Source organism: Sitophilus oryzae, unplaced genomic scaffold, assembly GCF_002938485.1.
Source record: "Sitophilus oryzae breed Bouriz unplaced genomic scaffold, Soryzae_2.0 scaffold_1414_pilon_pilon, whole genome shotgun sequence".
In the NCBI taxonomy this organism is placed as follows: Eukaryota; Metazoa; Arthropoda; class Insecta; order Coleoptera; family Curculionidae; genus Sitophilus; species Sitophilus oryzae.
In genome coordinates this window covers 91057-110634 of record NW_022146076.1, presented here as the reverse complement: position 1 = coordinate 110634, position 19578 = coordinate 91057, and the positions used below count along the sequence as shown (strand labels likewise).

Here is a 19578-nt window from a genome sequence, read left to right as displayed (position 1 = left end):
ATATGCCTTCCCCCAAAAAATATTTTGTTCTATTTAATATTCACATTTCTTGTATGTCAATAATATACCGAGTGGCGCGTCGTTGTTAGAAACATATCCCATGCAAATTTTGAACTGTCCAAATATTAGCTGCTCTATTAATTTTACAGCTAAATCGTAAATAGGTTTTTTTAAAGTTGTGAGTGTTGAATACTCATACCAAATTTAAACAATTTTGGACAAGCCGATTTTAAGTAATTTAAGAAAAACTGCATCTATTTTTAAATTAAAACTGAACAGGTAACAATGCAAAACCAGGCAAATGCCAACGTACCTTAAGTTGTCATCCTATAATTTTGTCAATGTCAAATTGTATTTTTTAAACGTTAGGTCAAAGCGTTAGGCTTTTGCCTCATTCGAACCAGTTTTAAATTACAAAAATATATTAAGGGGACACTAGCGTAGGTACTATAATCTAATTGTGTAGATAGCACAACAAATTACATTTGACAATGATGGGTGGGTAGATAGATATTGGTGTGGAAATCGTTTCTGCATCGGCTGGAATTAAGAGATACCACAAATATTTTTTGCACATCGACAAATGCATTTTGATGCATACAAGACTTGTATCAAATTTTATAAAGATACCTATAATAACAGATATAAAAAAAATTAAAAATACCACCCTGTATCTCAAAAGTTAAAATAATAAATCCCCCTTAAATATTATCATGCTCAACACCGTGTATGTTTCTAAGAATATCAATAAAGTGTGTTTCATATTCAAACAAATTATGCATAGAAACAAAACATTTTCAATTTTTCTTCTGTTGAACAAATATTTTTTGCACGTTAACAAATGCATTTTGATGCATACAAAACGTGTCTCCAATTCCATAAAGATACCCATAATACCATCAGATATATAAAAACATTAAAAAAATTACACCCTGTATCTCAAAAGTTAAGAAATTTAGAACATACATTCATGTAAAGTTTTTTTCTTAAAATAAGTCCAAAAAAAGTCCCCCTTAAATATTAGCAAGCTCAACACCATGTGTGTTTCTAAAAATATCAATTAGGTGTGTCTCATGTTCAAACAAATTATGCATAGAAACAAAACATTTTCAATTTTTCTTTTGAACTGACATAATAGGGATGGATATACAGGGTCCGGCATCTGTAGCTTCTCTTAATTGTCTAATTTTAACTCCAAAATAATTCGGTAAAATTTTATTTAGCCGGCGATTATTTACTAGATAATTTTCTGTCTAGTATTTTACAATCAATTGCATTTCAATTGAAATTTTGAAATTATGTTTTAATAGAAACATATTTAGAACTATTCAATTTTGACAATATAATTCTATATCGCTTTATTTGGCCCAGTATTATTTATTAGATAATTTTTGATCTACAATTTTATAATCTGTGAAATACGGTGCCTAATATTAATTTAAGGATAATTTTAGAAGACTCACTGAATGACAAGAATAATTATATAGTAAAATTTGTCACCTGTGTGATCCTAAAGATGGCACTCTGCAAGCTTTTTCTTCTAAAGATTCCTTCCTGATAGAGTCGTTTAAGTGTTCGTCGTTAGAGCCTATGTTACAGTTGGATTTCCCTCTCATGGCAAACGATTCTCGACGTTTGTTGGCTTCAGTTTTTTCTTCTTTTAGGTTGTCATTATCCCCATCTTCTTCCACACTGTAATGGGAGTTATTATTATAATTCAGTATATCTATATAATTAGGGGCGAATCAGAGAAAAAATCTGCAGTAGAAATGACAGCTGTTTGATTTTTTTGGGAAACATGCCATATAATTTAATGTTAAGATAGATTTTTGATCGAACTCTAAAGCAGAGTTGGGAGTCGACACGAATTTTATTGTCGACCTCAACACATCGACACTCGTCGACAATGTCGAGAATGTCGCTGGTGCAGGTTCGACGATAGGTTTCTCATTAGAAGAGTTATTAATCTGCCCTCCCTGATTGAAATTTTTGGTTATTTAGTTTAACTTAAGCTGTAAACTTGTAGAAATGTTAATAAAATTGCCTAAAAACTATTAATTCGTAAAGGAGAACGTAATTAAGGCGTTGTTGGGTGTAATAACATTTAATAACTCAACTTTCCCGGATATTCAACTCTCCCGAAACAACATTTTATAGCTTCATAATTTCTTACACCGATTAGATCAATAGCAAAAATGGATTCAAGCAGTTCGACGAAACAAGTGAGTAAACAAAGTGCGTTACATAATCAAAAAACTAAATAGACATATACCTTTGCATATACTATGAGAGGATGAAATATAATTTCTCCAATATTAATGGTATACTTTTTTAATCAACTAGTAATTAAATGTTTTATGAACATCTTCTAAAATTATAATTATGTACCTTTAAAAAATTTCGTTATAGCCGAAATAGCATCTAATTTTTTTTTAACTGGAATAATAAATTATAATGCAAGTTAGACCTTCTGAAAATATCAAAATATTTACTTTTTTATTTTTTTGTTTAGAATTCCCACAAATTATACTTTCTAACACTTTTAGAATAATTATATACTAATTTTCTCGTTTACTCGCCATTTAAACCCGCGTATTTGTATGTATTCGTTATTTACGATATCCTCCTGCGGTGGTAGCACTTACATACCTATATACAGTTTCTAATATTTCAGGCCTCCTTAAAAATCCATTGCTTCTCCTACTTGTATATTTTAAATTAGGATCGACGGCATCGGATATGGACCTCATCACAGTCACGCCATCTGCGCTCATGGACCTGAACTTGGGTATGTGGTACCCGCTGTCGTATTCCACGTCCTCCATTACCACTGCACTATCGGAATCGTTGAGCGATTCCAGATCGGGTAGGCAGTACTCAATGTCGGTTATCTCGTTTTGGGGTAGATCCAAGCCGTTGTCTACGAGTCTACCGGTCAGCGTTTCTATTAATCTGAAAAGAAAACAACTTTTATTAATTAAAGTAAAAATTTATCAAAAATTAAATTTAAGCGTAAGAATTTACAGGGTGGTCCGAATTGTATTCCGGAAACTTCGGCAGCATATTCTGCACATAAAAATAAGTAAAAAAGTTCGTATAAATGTATGTCCTAAAATGTTTAGTTTGGGAGATACAGGGTGTAGAAATTTCATTTTTATCTCGATTTTTTCCAAATAATGTATGAAGTAACGTCAATATTTGGATGAAAAGTGGTGTCTGGGAGTTTTTTGACATGAGAAATTTGATTTTGATGTCAATATGACTCCTACTTGTAGAGGGCGCCACCTACATATTTTTAACTGGTTTGGAGAGTAATAACTTTTCGTCCGTACCAGTTTAAAACTACTGAGTAGAAAAATATACATTTACGACGTTTTTTACGTAAAAAAGGTCTCTTCGTAAAAAACGCTTCAAGTAATATAGTTATCGAGATATTTGGAATCGAAACTATCAATACCTATCATCATTGACAAAAATTAAACATATTGACTGATATTGACTAAATAGTAATTAGACTGAAATCATAAATCTGAAATGTTTTTGTGTCAAAATTTCAACACAAATTTTTTTATCATCATTATTTCGCAGAAAAAATTATGATTGATTTGAAATTTATTATTTCAGTCAACTAACTATCTACTCAGTATGTTTATTTTTTGTCAATAATGACATGCATTGACTATTTCCATTCAAAATATCTTGAGAACGGTTGCTCGTAGCGATTTTTACCAAGAGATATTTTTTACGTAAAAAGTCACGGAAATGTATATTTTTTCACTCAGTAGTTTTATACAGGTACGGACGAAAAGTTATTACTCTTCAAAAGAGCTAAAACACATGTAGGTGGCGCCCTCTACAAATAGGAGACATATTGACATCAAAATCGAATTTTTCATGTCAAAGAATTCCACAGAGAGACACCAGTTTTCATCCAAATATTAAGGTTACTTCAGAAATTATTTGGAAAAATCGAAATAAAAATAAAACTTCTACACCCTGTGTCTCCGAAACTTAACATTTTTAGGACATACATTTATACGAACTTTTTTACTTATTTTTATATGTAGAAGAATATGCTGCCGAAATTTGCGGAATACAGTTCGGACCACACTGTATAACTCTATATAAAAAATATATTGGATTTTGTTTCGATGCTAAATAGTAGGGGTGGATGTAATTGGTTTAGGAATAACATCATTACCACAATTTTACAATACAGGGTGGCGTCTCTCATACGACGCAGAGAACGACAGTTTGTATTGAAATGAAATTTTGTGAGAATAGGTAGGTTAATACTGACCATTTTTTAAAAATATAAAGACTTCCACAGAGTGTCCCCAAAAAAGTTACAAATCAAAGTTGTGTGTTTTTTAAATAATTAAATAATTTCTTATTCTAGGGGAAAAATAAAAGTGAGTTATATTAGAGAGGTATATATTTAAAATGTGAGGTTTTTGACATGTTTTAACGCTTTCTAAAAATGAGGTACAATTTTGTAATTTCCATAAAAGCTACTTAAATTGGAATTTACCCGGTATAGCCTAATATATAGTTAAAATAACTGTTGAACTTTAAATCAAATTAAAACTTGACCCATAAAGTTATACAGGGTGAGACAAAATTAATATTTAACATTCGCGACCTTTAAAAGCAAGTTACTCTTTTATTTTAAATGGAACATGCATCCAGTATATTATATATTATTCTGATATTTCAATGAAATTGAAGGAAATTCAGATGAATTCAAGGGAACTCATGTCTTTTCAATATACTATTAAGGTTGTCTACTCCTCAAACAAAGATTTTCCTAGATATTTTCTTTTTTATGATTTAGTGTCAGTAGATGTTTATTATTTGATAAACTCTGACTGACGATACTTCAACATAGCTGCCAAATTAGTTCAACTTCAACAACTAGGTATCATTTTGTGTCAGTTAAAACAAAAAAAACATTCTCAGATGAATTTCTCTCTTGAATAAAACTTAACCCTTATTTTTTCATAGTATCCAAAAAAAAATAATATATGTATAGGGTGTTCCATTACAAAAAACACAACTTTGATGCGTAACTTTTTTTGGGGACACCCTGTAGAACTCCATGTATTTTTATAAAATGCTTTCAATTAACCTATATTTGCTCCCAAAATTTCATTTCTATATAAACTACCGTTTTTCTTGGAGCAACTTACCAACACTCTACCTATAGTTAGACTCATAGATTTAGGAAGAACAGATATCACATTTTACATTTTAACCCGATCAAACAATCGGAGGTTGACTACGTACTGTAAAAACCAACTGAGATAGAGAAGGCGACATTGCCACATCTCAAATTTGCGCCTATCTACTTAGTTTGATTTGCAGAAAAGGTGACTTTAAAACCTTCACCGGATAACAATAAATCTCAATTTTTTAATTAAATTAATAGTTTATTTTTAAAGAAGCATGCGTAATAATATGTTATTAATCAGAGGATATATCCGTTACTATTAAAGGACATGTTTACTGTTTAATGTGCTGAAACGTCTAGAACTATTGGCAACGTCGCTGCTAATCTTCCAGAATGAAATGAGCCGTCCGTCCCACCACCCCTCGCGACGGCCCTTGGTCCGTTATAACGTACTACGTTTAGCTTACGGTATGATTGAAGTCGGAATCAAGTTCGAAGTGAACTTTTCAGTGTTTTTCAGTAGTTTTTGCTTTTGTTTAACGTACTTTTGAATCTGCGAATTTTCAATATGGTACGACAGTGTCAAATGTGTGGAAAAATAAGCTCAAATTACCCGAATTTGTCTTTTCACAGGTAGGTATTGTTTCCGCCGCGCCGTAATCGCCGTACATAGGCGTCTCATAAGGGAGCCTCTCACAATTAAAATAATTTTTAATTTTATTTGTTGAATTTTGAGCTATTAAAACAAGAACGTAGTAGCCGGTAATTGAATTATAATTCGTCTCAATTACTACTTAACTGTTGTAGATCATAACAAATTTGAATATAAGCGTTGCATTTGAAACTTTATTATAAGCCAGAAAGTGACATTTTTTTCTTAAAATTGCGTCATATTTTGGTCATTATATACGATATTCTAAAGGAATTTTGCTCAACAAATAAACAAAGGTGTTTACCCGCCGTTTTTTACATTTTATTGCATTATTATATCTGCCCCTTCGGCCTCGTTTAAACAATTTTTTACCACCGTACAAATACCTCTTCCTAGAGTTAATTGTACGATGTGTTTACCTTTTTTTTAGAATGGGACGAACTGTAAACAATTCTTAGGCTACTAGTTTTATACATACCTAAATAACAGAGTGACCCAGGCTTCCAAAAAAGCTTTTTACCTATTACGTTTTTGGTTTGTAATTTTTATTTCAATTTTTTACATAAGATGGGGGCCATTGTAACGCACATTTTCAAAATATTTTTGTCAACATACAGGGTGATTCTCGGGGTGATTCAAACCGCAATACATATGCTTAATACAGTTCATGAAGATTGGGACATTTAACTAAAATTTGATTGTCTGATGAAGCTACCTTTAAAAGTAATGGATTTGTATATAAACGTAATATTCATTATTATGCGACAGAAATCCCCTACTGTAGCACACAGATTTGATACTTTTAATGATAAATGCCTTCTATTGAGAGACTAAAAGGTAATTGCCGCGTATCAGAGCCATCATAATACAAGAAGAAGACCGAAAGTCAAATCTTGTCTTATATTTTCAAAAAAACACAATTTTCTCATTAAATATTGATTTTGGGTATAGGAAGTTATTAATAATACAAAATTAAACATCTATTACACAGTTCTTTACAGGAAGCTATCGATTGCGAACTAACTAAATCGTTACTAATTACTAATTTTAAAAAGTTCTTTTTAAGATCAAAAAAGGTAAAACTAAAACCTAAATTATCATTTGAGATTAAATGGGAAGTTCTAAATAATGTTGCCTCTTTTAAACAAGAAAAAAATATTTATAAGTTTTATAACATCTCTAATTAAATTTGGACGAAAATAATATTTCTGTTTGCTGTAGGTAATTTTCTCAGGGAAAATACGTAAATAAAAATGACTTTTTAAGTCAAAAAAAGTCAAAAGGACAAGTTAGTCCAAAAAAGGACTGTCTTTTTCAAAAAAGGACAGGTGGCAACCCTAGGTATTTCTGGAACGGAAATTTAATGGCAAATCTACAACTTTAGTTTGAAAATATGTTCCGGCCACCTATGTTTACAAAAATGTCTAAAATGTGCTTTACCATTGCCTCCATATTCTGAAAAAAAAAATTAAAAGAAAAGTCACCAACCACAAACCTAATATAGAACTGTTTCGGAAGCCTGAGTCACCCTGTAAATATTCAAAAGTAACTGAAAGTTTATATAGAATTAACTGAAAGTTTAAATTGAAAATCGACGTTGGAGCGATTTTCGAAAACTACCTACTAACGTTTCAACATAAGTATATGTGGGATATTAATTATATTATTATATTAGACCTTATAACAAAACTCACCTGACGAAAAAGTGTTAATGTAGTATATTAATATGGAGTAAACATTTTACTAATTACTTTACTTTTACTTCACTGATTAAATTCGTTCCAAAAAACGATACGCCACTGGCCATTAGAACAATCCAAATGAGCCTAGTTGCCTGGGTCGGAAATTTTAGACTTCTCTATCTCTTCTGTCCTTGTTTGGCACATTGGAATGTTTGATACACTACCAACGAGTATTTATGAATGAGATGTTCGGTCTATATTTATAATGTCTTTGGTTAGACTACACTAGCCTACCCGCATTTAAAAACCGCTAGAATCCGCTAGGAGTCATATTGAAACTGAAATTTTGCCGTGTCGCCTATTTTTGGAACTTTTGCTAAGCTCTTATCACGTGATGAGGCTAGGATTACCAGATTGTTATAGCTAAATACCCGGAGGGCAAAAAAAGCATGATCATAAAAGGAAACAAACACGGGGAAAATAATGTGTGGAAACTAAAACGAATTATAATCAAAATTTGATTTATTGACACAACCACAAAAAACATAATAAAAGGTACCGTATGATCGAACGAAAAACGGACAAGATACCGAAATTCTGGATTTTCCCGTAACGTACGTCTGGCAACTCTAGATGAGACAGATTCAACGAGACTTCCAATATTCTAGGCGATTCTAGGCCTAGGTACTTTAAGCATACATAATAATTACACGACTATTGGTGCAAATTTTCAAAAAGATCGTTGTTTAAAATTTATGTAATAATTTTTGTATCAGTTTTGCACATTTATCATTCAAAAATCTAAACCGCTAAAAAACCGCTAGCCGCTAAATTAATTTTGTTTCCGCTAAACTGAAAAAAACCGCTAGATCTAGCGGGAAAACCGCTAAGTTGGAGACAGTGCCTTGGAGCCTCAGGGTCGTATGAGATGCGCCACCCTGTACAATCATTTCTATCTGAAAATAACTTGGAATTAATAGTATATTGTAATATCTGCCACCCTTCGTCCGACGACAGCAAAAATATCAAAAAAAAAAAAATTAAATTAATTTTGCAACTCTTTCGATAATTGTAACTCTTTAAAAACTCACAATGTATATTGAATAATAACGACATTATATAGAGAACAATTGAAAGTAAGTCGACTAAAAATAAATTAGCTGTGCTGCTTCATAATCGCTTCATTAAATTTTTACTTACATCTATAAGTTTTATTGCACATGGCTGTAAACTTGAACAACCCGTGTATCATACGCTGATATAGCCAAATTTGGTCAGCTATTTTGGATCTTGAAATTTCTCCTTATTGGTTGTTGTTGGGTACATATTTGGCGTTGGGTAATTTTATTTTGCAAAGAAGATTTTGTTTCTCAGACGCGTATAAGATTTGATAAAATCGTATTTGACATGATAAATAATATAATCCTTGTTATTTAAAAACTATAGAAGGAGTAATGTCTACGATTGTTCGGCGGATTTACTTCTTCAAAAATATACAGGGTGAGTCTTAAATAAGAGTGCAAATATTTTTGTATTAAATACATTAATTAATAATGATATGTATTGACTGTTCCCATTCTTCTAAATATCTTGAGAACGGTTGCTCGTAGCGATTTTTACCAAGAGACATTTTTTACGTAGAAAATCACGGAAATGTATATTTTTTCACTTGGTAGTTTTATACAGGAACAACCGAAAAGTTATTACTCTTCATACCAGTTAAAACACATGTAGGTGGCGTCCCCTACAAATGGCAGTCATATTGACATCAAAATCAAATTTCTCATGTCAAAGAACTCCCGGACACCTATTTTCATCCAAATATTGACGTTACTTCAGAAATTATTTGGAAAAAATCGAAATAAAAAAGAAACTTCTGCTTCCTGTATCTCGAAACTAAGCATTTTAGGACATACATTTATACGAACTTTTTTAATTATTTTTATCTCCAGAATATGCTGCCCAAGTTTCCGGAATACAGTACGGACCACCCTGTAGGATAAAACGTTCGTCTAAAATATTTCAACTATAGACAATCATTATTTGCAATGCCTATGCTACAAATTACAAATAAATACCTATATTTCACTCACAGTGATAAAAACTTAAACCAGAAAGCAATTAAACAACATAAAAAATAGACGTAGGCGTATGTAGATGTTATAGTTGTTAAACAAGAATCTAGAAATACAACTATTTCCTGTAGTTTCATTTTAAACTGGAATTTAGAGCCGTTACAGATACTTGTGTGAATTCATGCGTTTTGAAAATTAGAATTTTTGTCCAAGGCACATTGAAACCGAAACCGTGTAATTTATAATAAAGGAAATCTTAATGATTGACTATGTAGGACAGGTAGTAAAATAATAAAGTTATAAATATTATTTAATTGTTTATAGCGATTAAAATATACAGGGTGTCCCAGAAATAAGTGCAAGTATTTTAAGGGGTGGTAGATCTCGATAAAAGAAACATATTTTCTCTTTATCGTTTTTCAAATAAGTCCAAAATAACAAAGTTATTTAAAAAAAACGGAGTTATTTTACTTTGAAAATTGCCAAAAAAATGATTTTTTCCTAAAATTTTGAGAACCACTGGATCTTTTCTGGATTTTCTCTCTTGTAAATTTAATCTAATACCTATGTTGCCATATTATCAAGAAATTATGATTTTTAACTAAAAACTAAAAAAGTCCAGAAAATTTTGAATTTTCAAAATTTTTTTTCGCGAAAAAAACCTCATAGGCGTGTTTCTGGGGTTGACCTATACTACCAGTTAAAATACTTGCACTTATTTCTGGGACACCCTGTATATTTTATGGAAAAAATTAAAAAGCATATTTTCTGTTATTATTTCTTTGTTAGACGGAGAAATAAAAAATGAACATTTTTTGGTATTTAAAGCATTTTAGAATTTTTAGGGATTCCATAAGGAAACAAAGAAAAACAATTTTATATTTTAGAAAGTTTGGCATAGAATTATGAACACCCTGTTTGGTTTAAGATTACGATATTTACAGCAAAGTAAGTACAGACCAACTATAATAAATATCTAGTATAGTTTCGATTTCAGGACAATTCTTGTATTTTTAATATATTTTTTAGAAAAGACTGAAAAAATATTTTTTTTATTTATATATTATTTTTTATTTAAACTATAATAAATATCTAGTATAGTTTCGATTTCAGGACAATTCTTGTATTTTTAATATATTTTTTAGAAAAGACTGAAAAAATATTTTTTTTATTTATATATTAATATTTCTGAAACTATCAAAATGTATTTCATAATATCTTAGGATTATGTGAAGTAATCAGAAAGGAAGCCAAAAACGCAATAATATACAGGGCGTTCCATTAAAAAAAATCATCCCGATCTACTCACACTTTTTTGAGCCACCCTGTAGAAGTTAAAATATTTCCCTGATATACGTCGTAACACATACTTTAGGTTTGCACTTATCCAAAATTCCTAAGTTTTTTTATTATAGGGGCTACAGATGACCGACGCATTGTTGCCGGATCCGTATAAAGTAGTAGAACAAAATTTTGAACCGTGGCAATCCCTATTTGCGACAACTTTTTGATTCGCACCCTCTTAAAAGTGTATTCCGCTATTCATAAATATGCGTAAAATTAGGTTTTGATTGAAAATATGATGAGCGTAATAATCCTGCAGCCGGATCATGTATGCATCAGATAATCAGGGGGCACGGCAGTACCCCTGCCAAGTCGAGCACAGCCGAACCATCCTTTTCTCGAAGGTATTAGCGGCCCTTTTGACCACCCTGTAATTTTGTTGTGGATAAAGCAAGAATATTAATTTTCACTACACATAAGACATCCTATAGCTGGCTAGGTTATCAAAATATCTAGTAATTAATTATGCCTCATAGTTTTTGAAGTATCACTTGTCAAATTTCTTTTGTTTCGACATTGACTCACTGGCAGATCATCAAAATTCTAAGGTACTTCTAGATGTGTCACAAACTTCAAATTTTGAATTTTAGGTAGCTTTACGCTTATAATGGGAGCAAAAAATGAAAAATCTTGAAATATCCTTATGGATTAAAAGTTAGCTGTCTAGCCGCTACGGGTAACTGACTTTCCAGTCGGGACAACGGCGAAAAACTAGAATTAATCGAAGCGGTCTCCAAACCAACAATAATTCAAGGATTATGCATTTTTTCTAGTCAAACTTCTTTAACTTCGCTAGTGACTCACTCGCCTTCATCAAAATTTTAAGGTACTTCTAGATGTGTTACAAACTTCAGATTTTGAATTTTAGTTAGCATTAAGCTTATAATGCAAGGAAAAAATGAAAATTTCCGAAATATCTTTATGGATCAAGAGTTAACTGTCTAGCTTTGAAAAGTGGTAGAGGCATCTTTGTTTTAAACGGAACACCCAGTATATTATTACATTTTTGGAAACTACTCTCAAATCTCATAATTTTTTTTATTATACAAACCTATACCTATCTCTTATAGTTTTCGAGATAAAAAATAAAATATGTGTAAAATTGACAAAACATGATTTTGAATAAGCAATGGTAAAATCATAAATTAAACATTTTTAAAACGGGTCGCGGGCGGCCACTGCGAGCAAAACTAAACTAAGCCAAGCGAAGATAAGATTTGTAAAAATCAGCTCCCATACTTTTAAATGCATCAGCAGCCACTTGAGCGAAACTAAACGAAAATATATGAACGAAGATTAAAATCGTAGTTTAGTTTCGCTCGTTTTAGTTCGTGACAGGTTCCAGCGAATTTTTCGCAGCGATTAATTCTATGATAGCAGAGACACAATACGACAACGCAGCTTACTTAGCTGACTACTAAACAAAAATCGTTCCCAGTGGTCGATGAAACTTATTTTCGTTTAGTTGCCGTTTCTTTATATATTCTTAGGTTAGTTTAGTTTCGCTCGCAGTGCTGCAGTGGCCGCCTGCCTTTAAAGTTGATATTTGGGGTATAACGAAAGTCAGAAGCACAAGTCGTTAGAAAACTAGAATTAACTTATTTGATATTATCTGACTTTATACGATAATTCAAAGTTTATGAATTATGCCGGCACCCCATTAGCCAACACGCCACGCCATGCTACCCCACGTCATGAAGACCTGTGCGTATGCTTTTCGATTTAATTACATGTATTGCGTACACACTAGGCAACACGCCACCCCATGCCATTTCACGCTATCACACGTGTGTCGTCTGTCCCAGATCTCATGTGTACACTCTTTCCTACATCACAACACGTGGGTCACGTGTTATTTTTAAGGGCACTGTTTAAATTTACTTAGTAATCGAGATGGTAGATTATTCTTTTATAATTATGGTGCTGTCCAGTTGCCAAGTCATTATAATTATTAAAGAAAATAAAGATGTCTAATATTGATACTAATAATTTATAACAAAATTGTTGAATAGATGCTTAAAGAGAGGCGCAATAAAATAAACTGACTTGGTTTTACATGAGATCTCACAACTTTTTATAGTGGAAGAATTGTGTTACGAGACTTTACGCATTTTTTTTACATTTTACGTTATTGATGGGATGGGTTTTTCCTTTTACACGACAGATATGAACTTATTGAGGAACCGCCACTGTTCTCATCTAAATAGTAAAGACAGGAAAAGTCAAGGGTCAATAATATATCAACTTTAGTACAACTGGCTCTTGTTGGCTATAGAAGGAAATAGACTAGCAATACCTTTGTTTAGTTTATGTAGAGTATTAATCTAACCTCTTACCTTTGCTGCTTACAAATGATATTCTCTCTAGCATTTAACATTGCGGCGATGTCCTTCTGTTTTCTTATAAGCCGGGATTCGAATAATAGGAGCTTGGAACTGATGGCCTTCAGCTGGTCGCATTTCTCTCGTTGCAATCTCGTTATAAAGAGTTCCTGAAAAGAAATAGATTCGTAGAAATAATTATATCGGCATATTATCTGCAGTAAATCGATATAGATTTCAAGAAATAATGGCGATCCAATGAAAGTTTCTTAATAATATCATTTTATGTTAGTTAATTTATTATCTATACAGGGTGGCGCCTCTCATACGACGCGGAGGCTCCAAGGAGAACGGTAATTTATATATCGTAGAACGTATTATAATTTATATAAAAAAAGTTTTTTGTAATGGAACGTCCTATAGATTAATTGATTTTTGGATTGTAGGAAACAAATAAAGGTGAGTTTTATTAAATAAGCATATGCCTAAAATGTAAGGATTTTGACATATTTCACATTTTGTGCCTATAGTTTAATTTACCCTGTATTGCCTGATATTTAATTACAATAAACAACATAAGTTAAAACAAATTAAAATTTGACCCGAAAAGTTATACAGGGTGAGACAAAATTAATATGGAAAATTGGTCACTTAAAAAGCAAGTTACTCCGTTACTTTAAATGGAACGCCCAGTATATTATTCCGGTGTTCAATAGGGAATTCATATATCTTCAAAATATTATTAAGGTTGCCTACCTCTCAGACAAATATTTTCCTAGATATTTTAATTTTTATGACTTCGAGATAGTAGATCTTTATTATTTGAAAAAAAAACTAGGGGTGGCTCTGATATTCCTTTTGTTAATTTAACAAAAATTAAAGGATGTAGAGTAAAATAATCGATGGTAATAAAAAGATACACGTTTAAAACATATTTTAATTATTACAGAATTAAGACTAGATATCAACATATAATTATGCGACAAAAATTAGCTAGATGAAATCAAAACTCAAAATGCTTCCTTTACTGTTCACTGCATAAATTGTCTTTAACATATATTAGCCCAAACTAGATAAAATCAGGAGCATTAAGGTATTCTATTAATTAAAATAGAAACTAAAAGAATCACATCAATTCTTTCTGATATAGGATAAGTTTCCATTTTACGCCAATTTCTGACAATTTTTTTTTTGTATTTTACTGACACAAAATGATAACTGGTTGTTATCGTTGAACTAATTAGACAGCTAAGTTGAAGTAACGTCACACATATCACAGCCACCTAGATTTTACCAAACATAAAAATGACAATATCTAGGAAATATTTGTTTGACGGGTAGGGAAGGCAACCTTCATAGTATTTTGAAGAGACATGATTACAGTTGAGGGTTGGAACCTTTGGTGTTACACAGCAAAATAAAACACTAGATCACCACAATACACCAAAACACTTTTACTTTTACACTGGACGCGCGTTTCGCTAACCATGTTAGCATCATCAGCAGATGATTATAAACTCAAAAGTTTAAAAGTAGTTTATAATCATCTGCTGATGATGCTAACATGGTTAGAGACATGAATTCCTCATTGATAATTGAAATAATATACTGGATGTTCCATTTAAAATAAAAGAGTAACTTGCTTTTAAAGGTGACCAATGTTATATTCAATATTAATTTTGTCCCACCCTGTATAACTTTCTGGGTCAAGTTGTAATTTGATTTAATGTACAATAGTTATTTTAACTGCATATTAGGCTATACCGGGTAAATTCCAATTTAGGTAGCTTCTATTGAAATTTTGAAATTGTTCTTTATTTTCAGAAAATGTTAAATATATTAAAAAACTTACATGTTAGTCATATGCTTCTCTAATAAAACTCACCTTTATTTTTCTCCTAGAACCCTAAAATCAATTTATATATGGTGTTCCATTACAAAAAAAAACACAACTTTGATATGTAACTTTTTTGGGAACACCCGTAGAACTCACTATATTTTTAAAAATTGCTTTAAATTAACCTACATATGCTCACAAAACTTCATTTCAATAGAAACTGTTGTTCTCCTTGGAGCCTTCACGTCGTATGAGAGGAGTCACCCTGTACAGTGTGTCTCTTAAATAAGTACAATTATTTTAGCTAGTGGTATAGTTCGCCACCAGAAAAACGCGCATGATTTTTTTCCAAAAATTGTTGAAAATTATACAGTATGTCCCCGAATTGTCTTTATAAGAGAAAACACTTTTTTATTATTGATATTTTGAGAAAAATGCATTCCTCATAAAAAATTTTTGCTTGTTCTAAAATGGTTAATCCCGTTTATACTTTTCAACCATACCGTTTTAGAGAAAATTAAAGAAAACATGAACGTGTAGTTGAATTTTTTCTTAGTCTGCACAGGTCGGTATTGGTTTTAGTCTCGCCGATCTAACGCTAGTCTTGCTTCTTGTACAAGATCAGTCTCGCTCATCACTACTAATAATTTCAGCCATCGCATTAAAAGTAGTAGCTTGGCCTATATCCGCTTCAATTAAATAGTTGCAGTCAGCAGCTTACAGTAGTTTAAGTTTGGAAAATAGCGATCGATAAGATTGACGCCTTGTACTTTCGATCATAATACAACGTAAATAACCCACTAATTTTTTATCATTACTTTATCATTTAGTTCGTAAAACGTGAAGTACCAACCTGCATTTTGTAGGCCCTCCTCCAGGCCATGATCTGTTGGGCCTGTTGCCGTGTTTTCGCCCTCAAATCTCGCACCAGCTTCCTGGCATCTTCCAAGCTCTCTACGTCGCTGTTCATGTGTTCATCGGATGGATTGTTTTGGGGCTTTAAGAATGGCCTCGGCGATGAGCCAAGACTTCCCGACCTGTAAAGAAAAAGAAAATAAGATGAGTATGTTTTAGGGAAGATGTATGTAGCAATTAAACAACATGAAAAGAAATAAATTATTGTTTCATATGCATATATCCGGTTCTCGATAAAGGAAATATTCAATAAATATCGAGGGGTAAACCGCAGAGGAATTATGGTGTACACTATGAAGGAATTCTACAGGAATTCCAAGGAATTACGAGGAATTCCAAGGAATTCCATAGGAATTACTAGGAATTCCAATTATTTCCGTAAGAATTCCAAGGAATTCCTTAGAAATTTAGAGGAATTCTACAGGAATTAAGAGGAATTACAAGCAACTTTATAAAAAATTAACGAACATTAGTAAACCATGAATACTATAATAGGTAGTACTAAATTTAAAGAAAAACGTTTTGCAGGCGATTTTTTACTATCCGTTTTTCGTTTTCGCTTCCAAAATTTCCCAATATCAAATATCTACAGGTTAGATATTCTTCTAATTTAATATTGTACCCTCGATTATATATCTAAAATATATTCCAATAGTACGGCCGAACCACCCCTGAGAGATCTACTTATAACGTTCCCTGATTTCGCCATTTTAAAGAAACCCTCATAAGATTTTTTCATTCAGTACTCAGAAAGTGTAAAGTTGATTTTTTCATTTCCTCGGAATAATACCTAGGTATATACTATAGGGAAATTAATACAACTTTAGGTGCACTTCATCAATGATACCATGCGTAATCTTATGGAATTTACTGGTGATCGTATTATGACGTGCAACTGAAGTTTTATTAATTTCGTTTCCTATAGATACGAGTATAACTAGGTACCTATCATTTTCAAAAAATCCCGAGAAAAATTAATTTTAATAAGTAAGTGCCGACATATTTCCAGTATTTTTACCTCATGATCCCTTATTAATCCTAAAATTTAACTAAAAAAAACGTAAATCTTGTAATAGTACTTTTTATTGTTAGATCTAGTACTTATAGAGACATTAGACATTTATAAAAATCACCAGAAAATTCATAGCGGAACTGCGAAACCGAGGTGGCAACGCTGGTTCAGACTGAAAGAGTTACCGAGTTCGTACCAAGGAATTCCAAGGAAGACCTTGAATGATTGACCTTGACCTTGAAGACCAGGAATTCCAAGGAATTCCGAAGGAATTACGAGGAATTCTGAGGAATTATTTGAGTAAAAGGAATTACGGTGTACACTTTTCCCTCTGCGGTTTACCCCTCGATAAATATTAGAAACAAAATCTAATTTGAATTGTCTCACAATGAGATCTCACGGCTAAATTAATTATCAGTATAGCGGCACTTCCAAAAATACTGGAAGTCAACAGTAAATTTTCAAAATATATGGATACCCACAATTTTTTAAATTTAAAAGCTATATAAATTCATATAACATAAGCAACGTATAGTCGGAATAAGAGATTAGTACAAAATACTGTAGCTTAAAGAAAAAAACTGTAGTCTCATTTTGAGCCAGTGAAGCACTTCCGGAATTTATGCATCACAAACTCGAAATATCTCTCTCTATAACCTCAGAAATACAGATATATATTTTTGGATATACAGGGTGGTCCGAACTGTATTCCGGAAACTTCGGCAGCATATTCTGCAAATAAAAATAAATAAAAAAGTTCGTATAAATGTATGTCCCAAAATGTTTAGTTTCGGAGATACAGGGTGTAGAAGTTTCATTTTATTTCGATTTTTTCCAAGTAATTTCTGAAGTAACGTCAATATTTGGATGAAAATTGATGTGTGGGAGTTTTTTGACATGAGAAATTTGGATTGTGATCTCAATATGACTCCTACTTGTAGAGGGCGCCACCTATATATTTTTAACTGGTTTGAAGAGTAATAACTTTTCGTCCGTACCTGTATAAAACTACTGAGTGAAAAAATAAACATTCACGAGGTTTTTTACGTAAATAAGATCTCTTGGTAAAAATCGCTACGAGTAATGGTTCTCCAGATATTTAGAATCGAAATTATCAATATCTGTTGTCATTGACTGAAATTAAACATGCGATGGCCATAAATTTAAAATGTTTTTGTGGCAAAAAGTTCAACAGAAACTTTTTATCATAATTTTTTCAAAGAAAAATTTATGATTAATTTAAAAAAAATAAATTCCCAAATTTATCATTTTAGTCAGATAACTATCTATATTCGGCATTGTTTATTTTTTGTCAATAATGACATGTATTGACTTTTTCCATTCTAAATATTTTGAGAACGGTTGCTCGTAGCCATTTTTACCAAGAGATATTTTTGCCGTAAAAATCACGGAAATGTGTATTTTTTCTCCCAGTAGGGGGGTTATTACTTTTAAAAACAGTTAAAACACATGTAGGTGGAGCTCCCTACAAATAGGAGTCATATTGACATCAAAATCAAATTTCTCATGTCAAAAAACTCCCAGACACCAATTTTCATCTAAATATTGACGTTACTTCAGAAATTGTTTGGAAAAAATCGAAATAAAATGAAACTTCTACACCCTGTAGAAGTTTCCTGAAGTTTTCGGAATACAGTTCGGACCACCCTGTATATACATCTTAAACTAATCCATTTAAAATTTGTTAGAAATATACTTTTAAATCGTATTTTTTCTTGATCTTGAGTGTTGAATTATGAATGGTGTAGTGAAGTTTTTTTATTATTAAATATAATGATTAAGAACGTGTATAACAGGCAAAAAAATAATTGGAATTAAGTATATTAAAATAAAAAGATGTACCTTCAAAAATTCTCACGTAAAGTATGTTTCTACCATATATGGTATTTTCTCTTACTCAACGTGTATAATTACACGCCCGTTGAAATAAACCTACGAAATTTAATAATTAATTATTATCCAAACCCTTTTAAATGTTCCACTTCCGTACAACTTGACTATAGGAATAAGCACCTAACCCTCTCAAATACCTCACTAAAGTTTTTGTGCCACCACAGAATATATTCGTATCCCTTTTACCAAAATATAACGCAAAAACCCTGCGACAAAAGTTTTAGGGTAAAACAAAAGGGTTGATCGCCGCCGCAGCAATTTTTTACTTTCCTGTTTATTTAGTTTCTGGTACGTTAATTATTTTTTAATGAAATATACTGAATAACTTTAATAAAATAACTTCAGAATCATGTAAAGGTAAAGTGATATTTTCAGATATGGTCTAATGTGACTTTTTTTAAAGTCTTGGTTATAATATTAAAAGATTTATTTTATTTAAATGATTCAATAAAATATTTTTATTCACTTCCATATAAGTGAAAAATAAGGATATTCAAAGGAATCGTAACATACCTATCTAATTATTTCATAGTATAATTGGCCAAAGACATTTTCAAAATTTTTAGTTTTTTTCTTAGTTACAACGATTTAAATACAAAAGTACTTCTTCTATAAAATGCATTTTGTCGTAACGAAACTATTGCAAAAATAAAAGT

At 31.6% G+C, this 19578-nt stretch overlaps 1 protein-coding gene across 1 annotated transcript in view; it reads right to left on the bottom strand.

The window, feature by feature from the left end:
• The window catches only part of LOC115876151, a 57254-nt gene that overhangs the window by 827 nt on the left and 36849 nt on the right, over nucleotides 1-19578 (bottom strand). The window contains exons 2-5 of the mRNA XM_030891835.1: nucleotides 15935-16118; nucleotides 13260-13414; nucleotides 2650-2952; nucleotides 1501-1692 (exon numbers count right to left, since the gene is read on the bottom strand). Of these exons, the coding sequence (XP_030747695.1) occupies nucleotides 1501-1692; nucleotides 2650-2952; nucleotides 13260-13414; nucleotides 15935-16118 (834 nt within the window). The remainder of the gene's footprint in view (nucleotides 1-1500; nucleotides 1693-2649; nucleotides 2953-13259; nucleotides 13415-15934; nucleotides 16119-19578) is intronic.